Genomic DNA, 17,980 nt, shown 5'->3' with positions numbered 1-17,980 from the left:
CAAACCCGGGTCCTCTGCATCTCAGTTTGATGCTCTATCCACTGCGCCACCGCCTGGTCAGGCCAAACCCAGGGTTTTGATCCAGTGACTTCAGTGTTCCAGGTTGCCAACACAGACCAGGCGAGATTTCTTTATGGGAAAGATTTTAATTAAGGATTGAATTTCTTTGATGATTATAGTACTATTTAGCTTTTTTATTTCTTCCTGTGTCAGTTCTCCTAAGTGGTATTCTTCTAGCAATTTGTCCATTTAATCTAAACTTAGATGACACATGTTCCTATTACTGCAGTGGTTGCATAAGTGGGGAGTCTCATAATCTAACATATTGCCACTCTCCCGTTCCTTTGCTGTTACAGACCTTGTTGCAGTAATGTCCTTGTATGCATCTCTCTGTGCACTTATGTTTGATAGTCTGTAGGTTCCACTCCAAAAATAGAATTGCTTAGTTATTATCATTTGCTCATTTAAAAACTTTAAATTGGCACTGCCACACTTCCTTTCACTAACATTGCCTTAAACTGACATTTGCAACAGCAATTTTTGAGATGCCTGTTTTTCTACCCTTTTACTGAACAATGGTTTGAGAACTGTTGTTTTAATTATCATGTCTCCCTGTTTTCTTGAGGTACTACATTTTTTTTTTTGCTTATTGACCCACTTGTGTTTCTTCTGAGAATTGCCTGTTCACATCCTTTGCCCATTTTCTATTGGGTAAGCCCAATAATTATACTAATTTTAAGGATGCATAAATAGAGGCTCAGAGAGGGACCATCTCTTGTCCAGGTCACACAGCAAGAGGGAGCCAGGACTAGGCCCCAACCACCACCAGGTCCACAATCTGAAGGATGTGTATTTGGTGCTGCTTTGACCTTTGTATCTACATGGGTGGGTTCAGCTCTCTGTCCTTTTAAGGTCTGAGAGCAAGGGCCAGACCTCCTGGGCTCACCTGAATCTCTGGTACCCAGCTGGTGGACACAGCAAGGAACAAAACAGAAAAAAACTTTCTGCCCTGTGGAGCTACCAGTCTCTGTGTGTGTGTGTGTGTGTGTGTGTGTGTGTGTGTGTGTGTGTGTAGATAAACATGTTTTTCTTTTTGAGTACTAATACATCAAAGTTATTTTTAAAAGTTTGCCAGGAAAAGCCATTGCTTGTCAGACCCTTGGGAATATTTACCCTGTCTCCATTCCATTAAAGAGGCAACTGAAGCCAGAAAGGTAAAGGGAATTTATTTTAAAAAAAAATTATTTATTTTTTTACAGGGACAGAGAGAGTCAGAGAGAGGGATAGATAGGGACAGACAGGAACGGAGAGAGATGAGAAGCATCAATCATCAGTTTTTTGTTGCGACACCGTAGTTGTTCATTGATTGCTTTCTCATATGTGCCAGGACTGCGGGCCTTCAGCAGACTGAGTAACCCCCCGCTCGAGCCAGCGACCTTGGGTCTATGCTAGTGAGCTTTTTGCTCAAGCCAGATGAGCCCGCGCTCAAGCTGGCAACCCCGGGGTCTTGAACCTGGGTCCTTCTGCATCCCAGTCTGACGCTCTATCCACTGCGCCACCGCCTGGTCAGGCTGAATGGAATTTGTATACACAGGTCACTCACTGGTCAAAATGGTTGAATATGGATGACCTTCCTTCCTTTTTAACATTCTAGGGCTTACTCATAAAAAATAACAGCTAACACTGAGCACATGCCAGACTCTAGTCTCAGTACTTTATATATATTGGCTCATTTAATTCTCAAAACCTCATGGTGAGAGATACTGTTATTATGCCCATTTTACAGATGGAGAACCTGAGGCACAGAACGGTTAAGTAGCTTACCTGAAGCTGTTTAATAGCAAAGCCAGAATTTAAGTTCAGCTGCCTAAGAGTTCAGGCTCTTAATCACTTTCCTACATAGTATATTTGCTATGTTGATGATCTGTAGAAGGATGTACAAGGAACTGGTCACAGAGATGGAAGCTGGGGGTGTAGGTTGACATAATAAATAAAATTTTATAATATTTTAAAGGTGACAAGGCAACAAGGAAAAACAGAAGTATGAGAGAACTGAATGGATGGGGAAACAGAGCAGTTTGTAATTTTATTTTTTAAAATTAAAAAACGTGGCCCTGGCTGGTTGGCTCAGTGATAGAGCGTCGGCCTGGCGTGCAGAAGTCCCGGGTTCGATTCCTGGCCAGGGCACACAGGAGAAGCACCCATCTGCTTCTCCACCCCTCCCCCTCTCCTTCCTCTCTGTCTCTCTCTTCCCCTCCCGCAGCCGAGGCTCCATTGGAGCAAAGATGGCCCAGGCGCTGGGGATGGCTCCTTGGCCTCTGCCCCAGGCGCTAGAGTGGCTCTGGTTGCAACAGAGCGACCCCCTGGAGGGGCAGAGCATCGCCCCTGGTGGGCGTGCCGGGTGGATCCCAGTCGGGCGCATGCGGGAGTCTGTCTGACTATCTCTCCCTGTTTCCAGCTTCAGAAAAAATACAAAAAATAAAATAAAATAAAATAAAAAACGTTATGTATTACCAGGCAGTGGCACAGTGGATAGAGCATTGGACTGGGATGCAGAGGACCCAGGTTTGAAACCCCGAGGTTGCCAGCTTGAGCATGGGTTCATCTGGTTTGAGCAACTCTCATGGCTTGAGCCCAAGGTTGCCGGCTTGAGCAAGGGGTCACTCATTCTGCTGTAGCCCCCATTCAAGGCACTTATGAGAAAGCAATCAATGAATAACTAGGGTGCCGCAAGGAAGAATTGATACTTCTCATCTTTCTCCCTTCCTGTCTGTCTCTCTGTCTCTGTCACAAAACAAACAAAAACATTATTTATTGATTTTAGAAAGAAGATGGGAGAGACAGAAACATTGATCTGTTTCTGTATATGCCCTGACTGGGTGTCAAACTGGCAACCTTTGGGTAATAGTATTATGCTGTAACCAACCAAGCTATCCAGCCAGAGCCAGCTTGTAATTTAAATAGAATGATCAGGGATGGTCTAATTGAGAAAGTGACATTGAAACAGAAACCTGAAGGAGAAGTAAAGCTTGTGGATATCTTGGGGAAGAATAGCCTAGGCAGAGGTGTCCACCAGTGCAAAGGCCCTGAGGCCAAAATGATGCCTGGCATGTTGGTAAAATATCTAGGAGTCCAGCATGTCTGGAGAAGTGAGTGAGGGCAGAGAATGGTAGGCATACCCTATCACATGGGGCCTCATGGGCCATGGGGAAGATTTTTATTTTTACTTTGAGGGAAGTGGGAGACATGGCAAAAATTCTGAGCAGAAGAGGGACTTAGGTTTTTTTGGGAGGTGGGGATGAGAGGGTTAACATTTTTATTGAGATATAATTTACATATCATGAAATTCATCCTTATAAAATATACAATTCAATAGCTTTTTAAAAAAACATTACTGATTGATTTTTTTAGAGAGAGACATTGATTTGTTGTTCCATTTATTTGTGCATTAAAAAATGATTTTATTGATTCATTTTTAGAGAGGAGAGAGAGAGAAGGGTGAGAGGAGCGAGAAGCATCAACTCCTATATGTGCCTTGACCAGGCAAGCCCAGGATTTTGAACCCACAATCTCAGCATTCCAGGTTGACACTTTATCCACTGTGTCACCACAAGCAAGGCTTATTTATGCATTTATTGGTTGATTCTTCTATATGCCCTGTCTGGGGATGAAACCACAACCTTGGCATATAGAGATGGCATTCTAACCAACTGAGCTACCTGAGTCATTGCCAAAGGTTTTTTTTTTTTTTTTCTTGTCATGGGAACTTTTCAGATCTACTCTTCTAGCAATTTTCAAATATGCAATACAATAACAGTAGTAATAACTATAGTCACCACCCTGTACTTGACATCCTCATGACAGTCATTTTATTACTGGAAGTTTGTACCTTTGACCACCTTCACCCATTTACCCATCTTCCCTCTCTCCTTCTGGCAACCACCTATCTGTTCTCTGTATCTTTAAGATCTCTTTTAAAAAATTCCATATAGCCTGACCTGTGGTGGCGCAGTAGATAAAGCATCAACCTGGAAACACTGAGGTTGCTGGTTCAAAACCCTGGGCTTGCCTGGTCAAGGCACATATGGGAGTTGATGCTTCCTGTTCCTCCCCCTTCTCTCTCTCTCTCTCTCCCCCTCTCTAAAATGAATAAATAAATAAATAAAAATTATAAAAAAATTCCATATAAGTTAAATTATACAGTATTTTTCTTTTTTTATATTATTATTATTTTTTAAAATTTATTATGTATTCATTTTTAGAGAGGAGAGAGAGAGGGGGAGAGAGAGACAGAGAGGAGAGAGAGAGACAGAGAGAGAGAAGGGGGGAGGAGCTGGAAGCATCAACTCCTGTATGTGCCTTGACCAGGCAAGCCCAGGGTTTCAAACTGGTGACCTCAGCATTTCCAGGTCGACGCTATATCCACTGCGCCACCACAGGTCAGGCTATACAGTATTTTTCTTTCTCTGTCTGACTTACTTCACTTAGTATAATACCGTGAAGGTCCATCCATGTTGTCACAAATGACAAAGTTTTCTTCCTTTTTACGGCTGAATGATATTCCATTGTGTATTCACGCATTCATCAGTGAACATTTAGGTTGTTTCCGTATCTTGGCTATTGTAACTAATGCTGTAATAAACATGGGCTGTACATATCTTTTTGAGTTAGTGTTTTCATTTTCTTTGAATAAACACCAGAAGTGAAATTGCTGGACCATATAGTAATTTTATTTTAAAATTTGTTAAGGAAACTTCATACTGTTTTCCATAGTGGCTATACCAATTTACATTCCCACCAACAGTACACAAGACTTTCCTTTTCTCCATACCCTCGCCAACACTTGTTATTTCTTGTCTTTTTGATAATAGCCATTTGAACAGGTGTGTGTTGATATCTCATTGTGGTTTTGATTTACATTTCCCATATAACTGGTGAGTGATGTTGAACACCTTTTAATGTGTTGGTTGGCTATCTGTATGTCTTTTTTTTTTTAATGTTTATTCAGATCCTCTGCCCATTTTCCCCTCTGCTCATTTTTTAACCAGATTGGTTATTTTAGTAGTAAGCAATATGAGTTTTTATATATATATATTTTTTGGATATTAACTGCTTATTACACATATGATTTTTTTTTTAGCTTTATTGTTTTTTTTTTTTTAATTTTTTATTTATTTATTCACTTTAGAGAGGAGACGGAGAGAGAGAGAGAAGAGAGATAGAGAGAGAGAAGGGGGGAGGAGCTGGAAGCATCAACTCCCATATGTGCCTTGACCAGGCAAGCCCAGGGTTTTGAACCGGCGACCTCAACATTTCCAGGTCGACACTTTACCCACTGCGCCACCACAGGTCAGGCTACACATATGATTTGAAAATATTTTCTCCCATAGGGTAGGTTGCCTTTTTATTTTGTTGATGGCTTCCTTTGCTGTGTGGTTTGATATGGCTTCACTAGTTTATATTCACTTCTGTTACCTAAGCTTTTGGTGTCAAATCCCAAAAATTATCACTAAGATTGAAGTCACAGAGCTTACTACCTATGTTTTCTTCTAAGAGTTTTATGGTTTCAGGTCTTTAATCCATTTTGAGTTAACTTTTGTGTATGTTGTAGGATAGTGGTTTAGTTTCGTTCTTTTGCATATGGCTGTTCAGTTTTCCTAACACAAGTTATTGAAGAGACTGTCCTTTCCCCATTGCATATTTTTGGTTCCTTTGTTGTAATTTAATTGACCACATGTGTGTGGGTTTATTTCTGGGTTCTCTATTCTGTTCCATTGCTTTATGTGTCTGGTTTTTTTTTGTTTTTTTTTTTCAAAATTTATTTATTCATTTTAGAGATGAGAGAGAGAGACAGAGAGAGAGAGAGAGAGAGAGAGAGAGAGAGAGAGAGGAGAGATAGAGAGAGAGAAGGGTGGGAGGAGCTGGAAGCATCAACTCCCATATGTGCCTTGACCAGGCAAGCCCAGGGTTTTGAACCGGCGACCTCAGCATTTCCAGGTCGACGCTTTAGCCACTGCGCCACCACAGGTCAGGCTTCTATGTGTCTGTTTTTATGCCAATACCATACTGTTTTAATTACTATAGCTTTGTAATATAGTTTGAAATAAGGGAGAGTGATACCTTCGGCTTTGTTCTTTTTTCTCAAGAGTGCTTTAGCTATTTGGAGTCTTTACACAGTTTAGGATTGTTTGTTCTATTCTTATGAAAAATGCCATTGGAATTTTAGTGGTAGTGCTTTGAATTTGTAGATTGCTTTGAGTAATATATTAATGATGTTAATTCTTCCAATTCATGAGCACAGAATAAATTTTCACTTATTTGTATTTTTTTCAATTTCATTTACCAATGTCTTGTCAATGACTTTTAGTAGAGTAACAAAGTTGTGTAACTATTACCACAGTAAATTCCAGAACAGTTTTATCACCCCAAATAGGAACTCAGCACCCCTTAGCTGTCTGCCTTCAATGTCCCCAGCCCTTGGCAACCACTAATTTACTTTTGTCTCTTATAGACTTGCCTATTCTAGATGTCTAAGTGGAATTATAAAAATCATGGTCTTTTGTGATTAGCTTCTTTCACTTAATGTAATGTTTTCAAAGTTCATCCACATTGTAGCATGTGTCTCTGTGCTTCATGTCTGTTTATTGTCACATGAAATGCCATTGTCTGGATAGACCACATTTAGTTTATCCATTCATCAGTTGATGGACATTTGAGTTGTTTTCACTTTGGTACATGAATAATGCTGCTGTGAACATTCCTTGGCAAGTTTTTGAATGGATATATGTTTTCATTTCTCTTAGGGAGACACCTAGGAGTGGAATTGCTGGGTCATGTGGTAACTCTGTGTTTAACCTTTTCAGGAACTGCCCGACTGTTTTCCAAGGTGGCTGCACCATTTTACATGCCCAACAGCAGTGCCTGAGCATGATAATTTCTCCTCATCCTCACAAACACTTGCTATTGTCTGGGGACTTTGGTTCAAACAGGGTCCCTCTGCCTGCTGTGATGAGACTAGGCTAAGGGAGACAGAGGTAGAGCTGGGAACCCTGTGAGGAGCCGCTGTGCTAGTCCAAGTGGAAGAGCATGGTGGCTGGACCCCAGTGGGGCAGCAGAGGCACTGAGCAGTGACTGGGTTGTGGAGAAGCTTTGAAGATGGAGTTAATGGGATTTGTTGCAAGATTATTTGTGGGGTGCAAGAGAGGTTGGTGTCAAGAATGACCCACAGAAATGGGTAAGACTGCAGTGGACGTGGGTTTGGCTGGTGGAATCCAGAGCTCAGTTTTGGACATGCTGAGTTTGAGATTCCCACCAGACATCCAGGTGAGTTTAGGCGATTGGGTATTCCATCCTAGACTCACTGTTAGCATTCATTGCACATTTCCTGAGTAATTAAAGCCAGAACTGAATCTTAATCCAGGGTCTCGGTTTCCCCTCCAAAAAGTGGGGACAATAATACCACTGACTACTGGACTGCCATGAGGCTGGGGTGATTCCTGTGCAGCTCAGAGCAGGACTGTGCACCTCAAAACTAAGGTCATTCGTGGGTTGAAGGAGGGCTGAAGTCTGCAGGTCAGGAGAGAAATGGAGCTTACGCTAGGTTCAGGCAGTGTCCGTCTTCCCCACCCCCAGCCTCTGGCCGCCGTCGGGGACGGGGAGGAGAGATTGGGTCGTCACCCTGTCTACCCGCGGTCTAAACTGAGTTTCCTTTTCAGGGGCTGCCTGGGCCAGAACTGCTGATGGAAACCAGCTGCAGGAGGCGCGGAGGCTGGGCGCACGCCCAGGCCCCTCCCCGGCGCCGGCAGACCCCGCTAAGGGGAACGACTAGGGCGCCCTAGCTCCCCTCCCCCCTTCCGCAGCGGGGCCTGGGGCCTTGGCACGTCCGGCGCGCCTGATGTTTTCCAGATGTGAGCCTGGTTCCCCTCCCCCACCTGGCTCCGTTGCTCCCGTGGAGCAGGGGAGGAAGGGAGCCAGGGTCCGACACCCCGCCTTTCAAATGGCTAAACTATGGACCTGGGTCGATGTCCCCTTCCCGTAGGTCTAGCTTCTCAGACCAGGTCGTAAAAACCGAACTGGGAATGGGCTGACTGCCGACGCTCTTTCCCCACCTCCACCTCTACTCTGGGCTCCCGCCTCCGCCCAGCCCGCAGTAGTCTTGGGTGGTTCAGGCACGCCCCATCCAGGCCACGCCCCAATTTCCCTCCCCTCCAAACCCTTCCCCGGGACCACGCCCCCGAGACGCACCTCTGCAGGCCCGGCCTCCGCCACCGTCCCCTGGGTGAGGTGCGGTCTGATGCCTGTCTCTCTGCCCGCCTCTGTCTCTGCCTGGGTGTCTGTATTTCTTGGTCCCTGTTTCCTACTGTACATTTCTGTTTGTCTGTCTTTCCTGTACCCTATGTCTCTGTGTCTCTGTCACTCTCTGCAAACTTCTGCCTGTCTCTGTCTCCTTGAGTTCCTAGGTCTCTATCTCTCCAAATTTCTGACTTTGTTCTTATCTCTGTCTGCGTCTTTCTGCCTCTCCTTGCATCTCTCACCCCCTCTCTTGGTGTCCGAGTTCATCTTTGTTTCTCTCCCTCTCGAACCCTCCACCTTCCTTTATCTCTTGTTCTCCAACGTTTGCACTCCACCTCCTCCAAAAGCTTTGGCGCCGACTCTGTGGGCGGCGCGCGCCCCCTTGTGGCCTGCAGGGGACTGTCAGAAGAGGAGAGATGGCTGAGGGTGCGCTCCCACAGGAGTATGCTGAATGCAGGGCACTGGGTGTCTGTGGGTGATACCGAGAGACTATATGTGAACTACTGTGAGATTGTGCGTGACGCCAGAGGTTTTGTGTGTGGCTTTGTGACCTTGTGAGCTGTGTGACAACAAGAGTATGACTTTGAAATCATGTTAAACCTAGAGGTTGTATGTGACTGTGCATGTGAGATGAGCAAGATGATATGTATGTGACTGCGTGTGACACCATAAGGTTAGGTGTGTCTTAGACACTACTTGGGGTGACAGTGTGGAACACAGTGAGAACATGACTGCTGTGTGTATCTCATGGACAGATGATGTGAGTCTAAATGAATGATCCACCCCGAGCTGGCGTGAGAAGGCAGTATGAGAGGCCCAGGGGCACTGGGTGTGACATAGAGACCATGTGAGTGAGAGAGTATGTGTCAGCCACACTGATGAACTGTGAGAACTGTGACTGTGTGTGACACAGAGTATGTGGGAGACTGACAGACTGGCACAGCATTGTCCCAGTGTGTTAGAGAGTGTGTAACTGTGCAGGGCATTCAGAGGTTAGAGCATGAGAGAGACCTTGTGTGTGTAAGTGTGCTACACTGGGAGGCTGCTGTTTGAAGGTGACAGCTGTGTGTGATACAGACTGAGACTCAGCAAGGGATTCTGTACATGACAGTGGGGGGGATAGACTGTGTGACTGTGTCAGGTAACGTTTAAGATTTGTGTGACATTTAGAGATTGTGCAAAAATGTGTGTGACTATGTGGGAGTCACTAGATATGACTATTACTATGTAATACTATAAAATATATGATAGTGTTTGACAAGGAGGTTGTATGAGTAATTACATGTCAGTGTGTGAGACACTGAGTAAGTGTGAGACTGAGATATGGTGTAAGACAGAGAAGTATTTTATCACATGTGTGTGTGTGACATCTTGAAATATTGTGTGAAACTGTACATTTGACATCTTGAGAAAGTAGATCTGGGCCCTGGCCAGTTAGCTCAGTTGGTTAAGAGTGTCCTCCCAAAACAACAAAGTTGCAGGTTTGATCCTCAGTCAGAGCACACGTGGGAAGCAACTAATGAGTGCATGACTGAGTGGAACAACAAATGAATGCTTCCCGTCCTCCTCCCCCCTTTCTCCCTTCCTCTCTCTGTCTCTTTAAAAATCAGTAAAAATTAAGCCCTGGCTGGGTAGCATTGTCCTGGAGCACTGAGGTTGCTGGTTTGATTCCCTGGTCAGGGCACATACAGGAGCGGCTCAGTGTTTCTGTCTGTCTGTCTGTCTGTCTCTCCCTGACTCTCGCTAAAAAAATAAAATAAAAAGTATATCTGTAGGCCCTGGCCGGTTGGCTCAGTGGTAGAGCGTCGGCCTGGCGTGCGGAAGTCCCGGGTTCGATTCCCGGCCAGGGCACACAGAAGAGGCGCCCATCTGCTTCTCCACCCCTCCCCCTCTCCTTCCTCTCTGTCTCTCGCAGCAGAGGCTCCATTGGAGCAAAAGATGGCCCGAGCGCTGGGGATGGCTCCATGGCCTCTGCCCCAGGCGCTAGAGTGGCTCTGGTCACAACAGAGCGATGCCCCGGATGGGCAGAGCATCACTCCATGGTGGGCGTGCCGGGTGGAACCCGGTCAGGCGCATGCGGGAGTCTGTCTGACTGCCTCCCCATTTCTAGCTTCAGAAAAATACAAAAAAGAAAAAAAAAAGTATATCTGTGGTTGTGCAAGATGTCATTAGTGATGATGTGTCACACTCTGAAAGATTATGAGGGACTGTGTGTGGCATTTTGAGAGACCATGTGACTCTGGCACGGTGGGAGACTGTGTTGAGCACAGATTATTTGTGAGAATGTGTGGCAATACCATTTGACACAGTGAGGTCACACTGTGTGAGGGACTTGTGAGGCTGTGTGCCAAGAGGGGTCGTCTGTGATGGGGTGACACTGAGGTGGTGGGTGGAAGAACATGTGTTTGGAAAAAGAGGTTGTGTGGGACACACAGGAGAGATTTGTGTGAGTGGAATAAATACAGCAGGGTGTGGGGCACACCTTGGGAGACTGACTTTTCTCACTAGTGAGTGAATGAGACAGAGACAGAGATTGAGAGGGGAGAGTAGGACAGAGATAGAGGGATGGAAGGAGACACAGAAACAGAGACAAAGAAGGGGACAGACAGACAGACAGAGATAGAACCCAGAGAGACAGACTCAGGGATGTGAGAGAGAGCAGTGGGGCTGGTGGCGGCGGCAGCTGCAGGAGGAGGCGGGTCCTCAGGGACTGCGCCCCGGGGGAGGGGGCGGGGCTGGGCTGGGCAGGGGGACCCAGATGCTGTCTCAGCTTCAGCGACCAGCCCGCCATCCCAGCCCTGAGCAACAACAGGTAGGAGTCTCCGGTCCTGGTCCCAACAGGTCGTCCCTCTGTCCCATGTCAGCCAGTCTGTCTGGGAATAAATGAATGAATGAGTGAATGAATGACTTTGTACTTCTGCATCTCCATCAGCCTCTCTCCCCCAGCCTTTCCATCTCCCTCTCTGTCCCCCTGTCCCCTGTGCCCTTATTCCCCCTGTGCCTCTCTCTCCCCATCTTCCTGCCCCTTCCTCTACCCCTCCATATGTTCCTCTCTCTATCCTCTCCCACTCCCATCATCACCCCAGCCCTCCTGGACTCTTCCATCTCCCTTCTCTAACCCCCCTCTGTACCTGCGTCTCCCTGTATCACTCTGTCCACTTTTTTACCCCTCTATTTGTCCTCCCTACTCCCTCCAACACTTCACCCCTCCCCATCTCTCCATTTCTTTCTCTCTCCCCTCACTTATTTCTTTTGTACCTCAGTGTCTCCTTCTGTTACTTTGTCTCTCCCTCTGCCTCTCCATTTGTCCTTCTTTTCATCCTCTCTGCCCCTTTCCCGGTCATGTCTGGATGACCACCCCCTCCCCCCAGCCCTCTCTGCAGCTGCTAATGAGCAGAGGAGCCTTTGAGGAGGAGGGCTGGGGTGGGGGAGCTCCCCGAGGGGACCAGAGAGGGCAGCTGCAGCCAAGGCTCTAATGAGGCGCCCTCTGTGCCCCTCCCGCAGCGATCTTAATTCCTTGTTCTCCCTGGAGCCACCGCTAATTGGCCTAGGGAGGGCCCCCCTCCTGACTCATGCTCTACTCCTGGGGGCTGGGGACACCTGGATCTTGCTCCAGCACCTGTGGCCCTGTCCTTCTGTCCTTCCCTCCACCTGCCTCTCCTCGCATCTGTGCCTTCCTCGTCCCTCTCTGTCCCTTCTTCCGCCTGCCTCTTGGTCCCCCATCTGTGTGGTTCTTCATCCCTCCATTTTCCCGTTTTCCTGTACTTCCTCCAACCGCCTCTGGGTACCCCATTCCCGTGCTCTCGCACCCACGCCCCAAAGTTGCTGGGTCCCACCACCATTGCCACCCTTACCTGGGGACCCAGACTTGCCCTAGCCTACCCACTCCGCCCCGACACCCGCCAGGCTTTTAACTCCGCACCGCAACCATGTCCAACAACATGGCCAAGATCGCGGAAGCCCGCAAGACGGTGGAACAGCTGAAGCTGGAAGTGAACATCGATCGCATGAAGGTACGAGGGTCGGGGTAGAAGGAAGGCGGGGTCTCCAGGGCTGGGTCTGGACCCGGAGCTGGTGGGGGTAGGACACGGAGCCTAGCCGGGAAGACCACCTTCCAAAGTGAGCTGGATTTGGGGAGGGGCTCCGGAAAGGGGAAGGGCTCGTGCAGGGGGTGGGGCCTGAGCGGGGCGGGGCCCGACGCGGGGCGGGGTCCAGGGACGGGGCTGCAAGGGCAAGGGGCGGAACCTTGGGGCGTGGCAGGTCGGGGACTCTACTTCGGTACCCGCAGGTGTCGCAGGCTGCGGCTGAGCTCCTGGCGTTTTGCGAGACGCACGCCAAAGACGACCCGCTGGTGACGCCGGTACCCGCCGCGGAGAACCCCTTCCGCGACAAGCGCCTCTTTTGCGTCCTGCTCTGAGCCTTCCTGACAGCTTATACTTCCTTGCTTAAAGTATGAATTCAATAAAGTACCTGTGCTTTTGGAGAAACTGAGTCACGCGCAGAGCTTGGGGCCACTGTGGGGGAATCTGTATCCCTTCCCACATTTTATTTTCTTCTTTTTTCTTTTTCTTTTTTTTAAGAAATCACCAATTGTCTTTTTTTTTTTTCTTCTGAAGCTGGAAACGGGGAGAGACAGTCAGACAGACTCCCGCATGCGCCCGACCGGGATCCACCCGGCACGCCCACCAGGGGCGACGCTCTGCCCACCAGGGGGCGATGCTCTGCCCCTCCGGGGCGTCGCTCTGCTGCGACCAGAGCCACTCCAGCGCCTGGGGCAGAGGCCAAGGAGCCATCCCCAGCGCCCGGGCCATCTTTGCTCCAATGGAGCCTCGGCTGCGGGAGGGGAAGAGAGAGACAGAGAGGAAGGAGGGGGCGGGGTGGAGAAGCAAATGGGTGCTTCTCCTATGTGCCCTGGCCAGAAATCGAACCCGGTTCCCCCGCATGCCAGGCTGATGCTCTACCGCTGAGCCAACCAGCCAGGGCCACCAACTGTCTTTTTTTAAAATTAATTAATTAATTTTTATTTATTTATTCATTTTAGAGAGGAGAGAAAGAGGGAGAGACAGAGAGAGAGACAGAGAGACAGAGAGAGAAAGGGGAGAGGAGCAGGAAGCATCAACTCCCATATGTGCCTTGACCAGACAAGTGCAGGTTTCGAACTGGCGACCTCAGCGTTCCAGGTCGACACTTTATCCACTGCGCCCCACAGGCCAGGCATCTTCCCACATTTTTTGGTTGTGTGTGGAGTTTGGGGGTTGGGGTGAGGGAAGGCGGGGTGTGTGGATGCGTAGGGTGTTAATGAGATGAAATGAGCCTCCTCTGAGCATTCCACGGTCCTGAATTTATTCCATTTTCCCAGCAGTCCCAGAGGCAGTGGGCTATTGTGTAATACCCTTTCTACAAATAAGGAAAGGGAAGCAAAGCTAGGAGGTAGTGGGGTGAGGACTGGACTCCGGAGTTCCCTCAACCCTCAGCTGGCTTCTCTGTGCTCCTCTCTCCTGGGTCGGAGATTCTGAGGAATCCCTGTGCCTGTTCGGACTTTCTCATCCCTGAATGATCTCACCCCTTTTTTCCTATTTGCTACCCTCTGCCACAGCACTGAACTCCATTCATCCATTCATTTATTCTTTCATTCTTCCAAACTGTGACTGGCCATGTGCCAGGTGAAGCTGTGAACATGGCTATGACCCAGACATAGGCACTGCCCTCTTGGGATTCAGAATCTAGTGGGAGAGACAGACCTGTCCCCAGATAGTGACAACCCAGTGTGGGCAGGGCTGGGGTGGGGGAGCTCATAGGGAGCACTGGACTCAGCCTGAGAGCCAGGGAGGGCTTCCTGGAGGAGGAGACATCTGAACTGGGACATGGTGGTAATAAAACTTGGGACCCAGAGAAGAGAGAAGTGTGGCTAGATGGAGAGGAGATGAGTTAATATGTACATTTCTTCCTTCAACAATTATTTTCTTTGTTCTGGGGACACAGGGGTGACTGTGACAATTCTGGTTTCTGCCCTGTGTTTCCTGCTTCACATATTGGTGACCACAAGATATATAGAGCCTGCAGTTATATATTTTTTGGCTTTCTACTTTTGGCCCACATGTTTCAAATGTTCTTGACTTGGTTGCCAAATTGAAAAATAGAGCACTTCCATATTTCTGGTTTCTTTCTTTCTTTTTCTTCTTTCTTTCTTTCTTTCTTTCTTTCTTTCTTTCTTTCTTTCTTTCTTTCTTTCTTTCTTTTATTCATTTTAGAGAGGAGAGAGAGAGGAAGGTGGGAGAGGAGCAGGAAGTATCAACTTCCATATGAGCCTTGACCAGGCAAGCCCAGGGTTTTGAACCGGTGACCCCAACGTTCCAGGTCAACAGGTTTTTTTTCCTCCCTGATTTGGATATATATTTTTAAATTTAATTAATTGTGTTTACATAGATTCTAGGGTCCTCCTGAATGCATCCCCCCTCCCCCTCCAGGTCAACGCTTTATCCACTACACCACCACAGGTCACACTTCCAGCTTCTTTCAAACTGGAAGAACTGGTGACCTCAGAGTTACAGAACTCATCCCATAGCCAGTGACCACAGGCTATGGGATGAGGGCTTTCCAGTTCACTGAAGTTCCCACCCTGCCCTGTTGCCTCTCGGTGGAGAAGGTCAAAGTCCATGTGTTATTTATCACAGAGCCAGTGTCAGGGGCTTCTTACAGTGGAATGAAGGAAAGGTGAAATGTTTGTTGAAAATGAGGAAATGCAGATAAGCTGTGTGTTTGGTTAATTATTTTACCTGATTGGCCCAAGGTCCACTGAGTTGAAGACCCCTCCCCACTCCTCACCCCACCTTCTATTAGAGGTTAACATCCCTGCTCCCAGAGTGAGGCTGAACCCCTGGATCTGGATGGAGATGGACAGATCACTGGGCCTCTCTTCCCCAGAGGGGGCCGTGCATGTGTCTGGCAAGTGTTCCATTATTCACATCGAATTAGGGTCCCTTGGGCCCCAACTCTGAGCTTCCTGTCGAACTGAGGCAGGAAAGCTGTAATTACATCTCCCTCCTCCCTCCCAACTCTCAGCTGGTTGCATCATGTCTGTGGGAGCCCCGGGGGAGACAAGGGACAAGAGAGAGCCAAGGATGAGCTGGGGGGTGGAGGTGGGGTGGGGAGGAATGCTGGGATGGAATTTGCCAGAAGGGTTCCAGAATTTCTGAGCTCTAGAATCCTTGCATCTTAGAACCCCAACTGCAAAGAAATCTATAATCCCAGGACTTTGGTGGCTAGAATTTTGGAGTCTTTTAATCCTGTTGGGATTGGGATTTTAAGGTCCCATTCCCTTGTTCAGCACTTTAGGAGTGGAAGGATTTCCTGAACCTAGAGTGTTGAGATTTAACTTTCTCAGTCTTGGCTTCTTGAAGCTTCCTCTTTCGAATTCCTGGTCTTGGGAAAGGGAGGGAGAGACAGACAGCATGCAGTCTGGCTGACACGGGGTGGGGAAGGGAGAAGATGTCTGTCTGGAGCAGGAGAAGGGTGCAGAAGGGAGCTGGGTGAGCCTGGGCCCAGACACTGGTCAGGACTGAGGTTGGGAGGGGAGAGCCCGGAGGGGCAGGGGAGCCCCGCAGTGACCAGCCTCCACGCATGCAAACCCAGATAATCTTGTTAGCTGGGTATGACACTGCACCACTGGTTTCTGGTCACAAGCTGCTCTTTCCTGTTACCCCTGCTATGGGGCCAGCTTGCGGTCAGTGCTTGGCCAAGGGGCAGAGAGGTAAAGGCCTGGGGAAGGACTTGCTTTCAGAAGTACCATCCCACTTCACTCCCAGCCCGGTGGGCTATTGGCTGCCCCTCCCAGACTGCCTTTCCTCCCATGCTGCACCCCACTCGGAGTGGTGCTGGGGTGCAGGGAGCAGCAGCCCAGAGCCCAAAGGGCCACAGTGTGGCCATCGCTTATTGGGAGTCCTGTTTCAAGGCCCCATCTCACTCAATTCTCTGACAGCACCCACGGGGACTCTGTTCATCCTCATTTTACAGACACAGCAAACAGGCACAGAGAGGTGATGTCACCTAGCCAGTTGGGGCTTGAGTTTAGATTGGGACCTAGGGTGGGGAACTAGGAGGGGCTGGAGGAGTTATGGGGAAACCTGAAGGACAGAACCGAGAGTGTCCCCGGTGAGGCGCACATCCAGGGAAAGGCAGGGTAGGGTCACAGAGCAGAAGCCCCTTGAGCAGTGGGAAGAAGCAGATGGATATGCAAGGACCCATTTGGGGTGGAGAAAAGGGTGATGAGCTAAGACAAAACCCTCTGGCTGTAGGTGCTGGGACCTACCAAGGAGGAACAGGTCAGGGTGGACACAGCAGTTTCTTACAGTAGTGAGAGGGCTCAGGCGATGGAGGATGAAAACCAGGGAGTAAGGAGAGGGTTGAATCATGGGGAGCCCAGATCAGCAGCACATCTGGACATGGGCCTGGGCAGGCGGCCGGAGATGCTGGCCAGCAGGCGTGGGAGAGGTCCACGGTGGCCCCATTTCCTGGCCTGCTTGGCACTCGCTGTCTCAAAGACACTTACCCAGATGTGAGTCTCAGATGTGGAGTGACTCAGCGGAGGGCCTGCCAGTCCAAGCTCCAGCTCTAACTTTCTGCTCCCATCACTTGTCATGTGCCATTTGGGAACAAACGCCATCAAGGGTGCCTTCTGAGTCTTTCTGCCTCTCCAGCCCTTGGCACATAGGAGGCAGGTTGGGTTTGTTGAGTGAATAATAACACCAGCAGCTACTGGGGACTTTCCTGGTAGCAAAGAGAGTGAATCTTGTCTCTAATCTCCACACAACACTCTACAAGGTCAAGGCAGCCATTTGATGAAGACATCAAGGCTCAGACAGGGGAAAAGTCATTTTCTAGTATCACAGTGACTGGTGAGTGGTAGAGGTGAGCTTCCAAAAGCCACCCATTTCCCCTGTGCCACGCAATCCCTACACACAGACCAGCACACACACGGGAGACACAACCATAAAGAAGCCCATGAGCCCACTATAGACACTCACAGACACACACAGAGCAGCACAAATAGGCCTTATAGAAAATAACAACCGCCCACACATGCACTCACATATCCAGAGTCCCTAGCATACTGCCTCTGGGCACCCATTTCCATCCTCTCCCCATGTTGTGTGTCTCTGCTGTCCTCCTTCTGTCCGCTGCCCCTCTGCCCTGGGTGTCCTTGGGGAAACCTCTGCTCCCAGCAGGGGGTTGGGGGTGGGGAGGGCTGCTGACTCACTCACCCAGAGGAGTTCCTTCCCACAGTGCTCCTCCTCCCCGCCCTGGAAACTATCTTACCACCCCCCACCTTGCCCTTGGGGTGACATCTCATCCCAAGGCACCTGGACGCTTTGTGTCCCATGCTGTGGGCCTGGCTGGGGCCACAGCTGGGCAGGAGCCCTGCCTCCCCAGAAGGTGTGTCCAGCACTGGCATGGATCCCTGGGATCCTTCGTCCTCTCACTAGGGATGAGTTACAGTCACGGCCACCCCCACCTGCTCCCCAAGCATGGAACAAATGCCAGGGTCGAAAGGCTCTCCCCCTTGGCATAGATGGGGGAACTGAGGCCTGGAGGAGGGCAGGGGCTTGACTGAGGCCCCACCGGGCGTGGGAGCAGAGTGAACTTCCTGAATGCTCAGAGGTTTCTGGTGGGGACAGGAAGCCAATGGGAG

At 48.9% G+C, this 17,980-nt stretch overlaps 1 protein-coding gene across 2 annotated transcripts; it reads left to right on the top strand.

Moving 5' to 3' along the window:
* The first annotated feature begins 8,254 nt into the window (after positions 1-8,254).
* On the top strand, positions 8,255-12,737 carry GNG8 (G protein subunit gamma 8). 2 transcript variants are annotated; one of them, XM_066371870.1, is made up of 3 exons: positions 8,255-8,283; positions 12,199-12,305; positions 12,581-12,737. In XM_066371870.1, exons 2-3 carry the CDS (start codon positions 12,222-12,224, stop codon positions 12,707-12,709), a joined length of 213 nt encoding a protein of 70 aa, XP_066227967.1. In that variant the 5' UTR covers positions 8,255-8,283; positions 12,199-12,221; the 3' UTR covers positions 12,710-12,737. The 2 variants fall into 2 exon arrangements, with proteins under 2 accessions (XP_066227967.1, XP_066227968.1); XM_066371871.1 differs by lacking the exon at positions 8,255-8,283 and adding an exon at positions 11,077-11,104.
* The last annotated feature ends 5,243 nt before the right edge of the window (positions 12,738-17,980 follow it).

Source organism: Saccopteryx leptura, chromosome 3, assembly GCF_036850995.1.
Source record: "Saccopteryx leptura isolate mSacLep1 chromosome 3, mSacLep1_pri_phased_curated, whole genome shotgun sequence".
In the NCBI taxonomy this organism is placed as follows: Eukaryota; Metazoa; Chordata; class Mammalia; order Chiroptera; family Emballonuridae; genus Saccopteryx; species Saccopteryx leptura.
This window is presented reverse-complemented; position numbering and strand designations above follow the sequence as displayed.

What these genes read in the sequence shown, in the direction of transcription:
- GNG8 (XM_066371870.1), top strand. Translation starts at nt 12,222, where the DNA reads ATGTCCAACAACATGGCCAAGATCGCGGAAGCCCGCAAGACGGTGGAA. An exon ending in TGAACATCGATCGCATGAAG is followed by an intron (nt 12,306 to 12,580) that starts GTACGAGGGTCG and finishes CGGTACCCGCAG; the next exon opens with GTGTCGCAGGCTGCGGCTGA.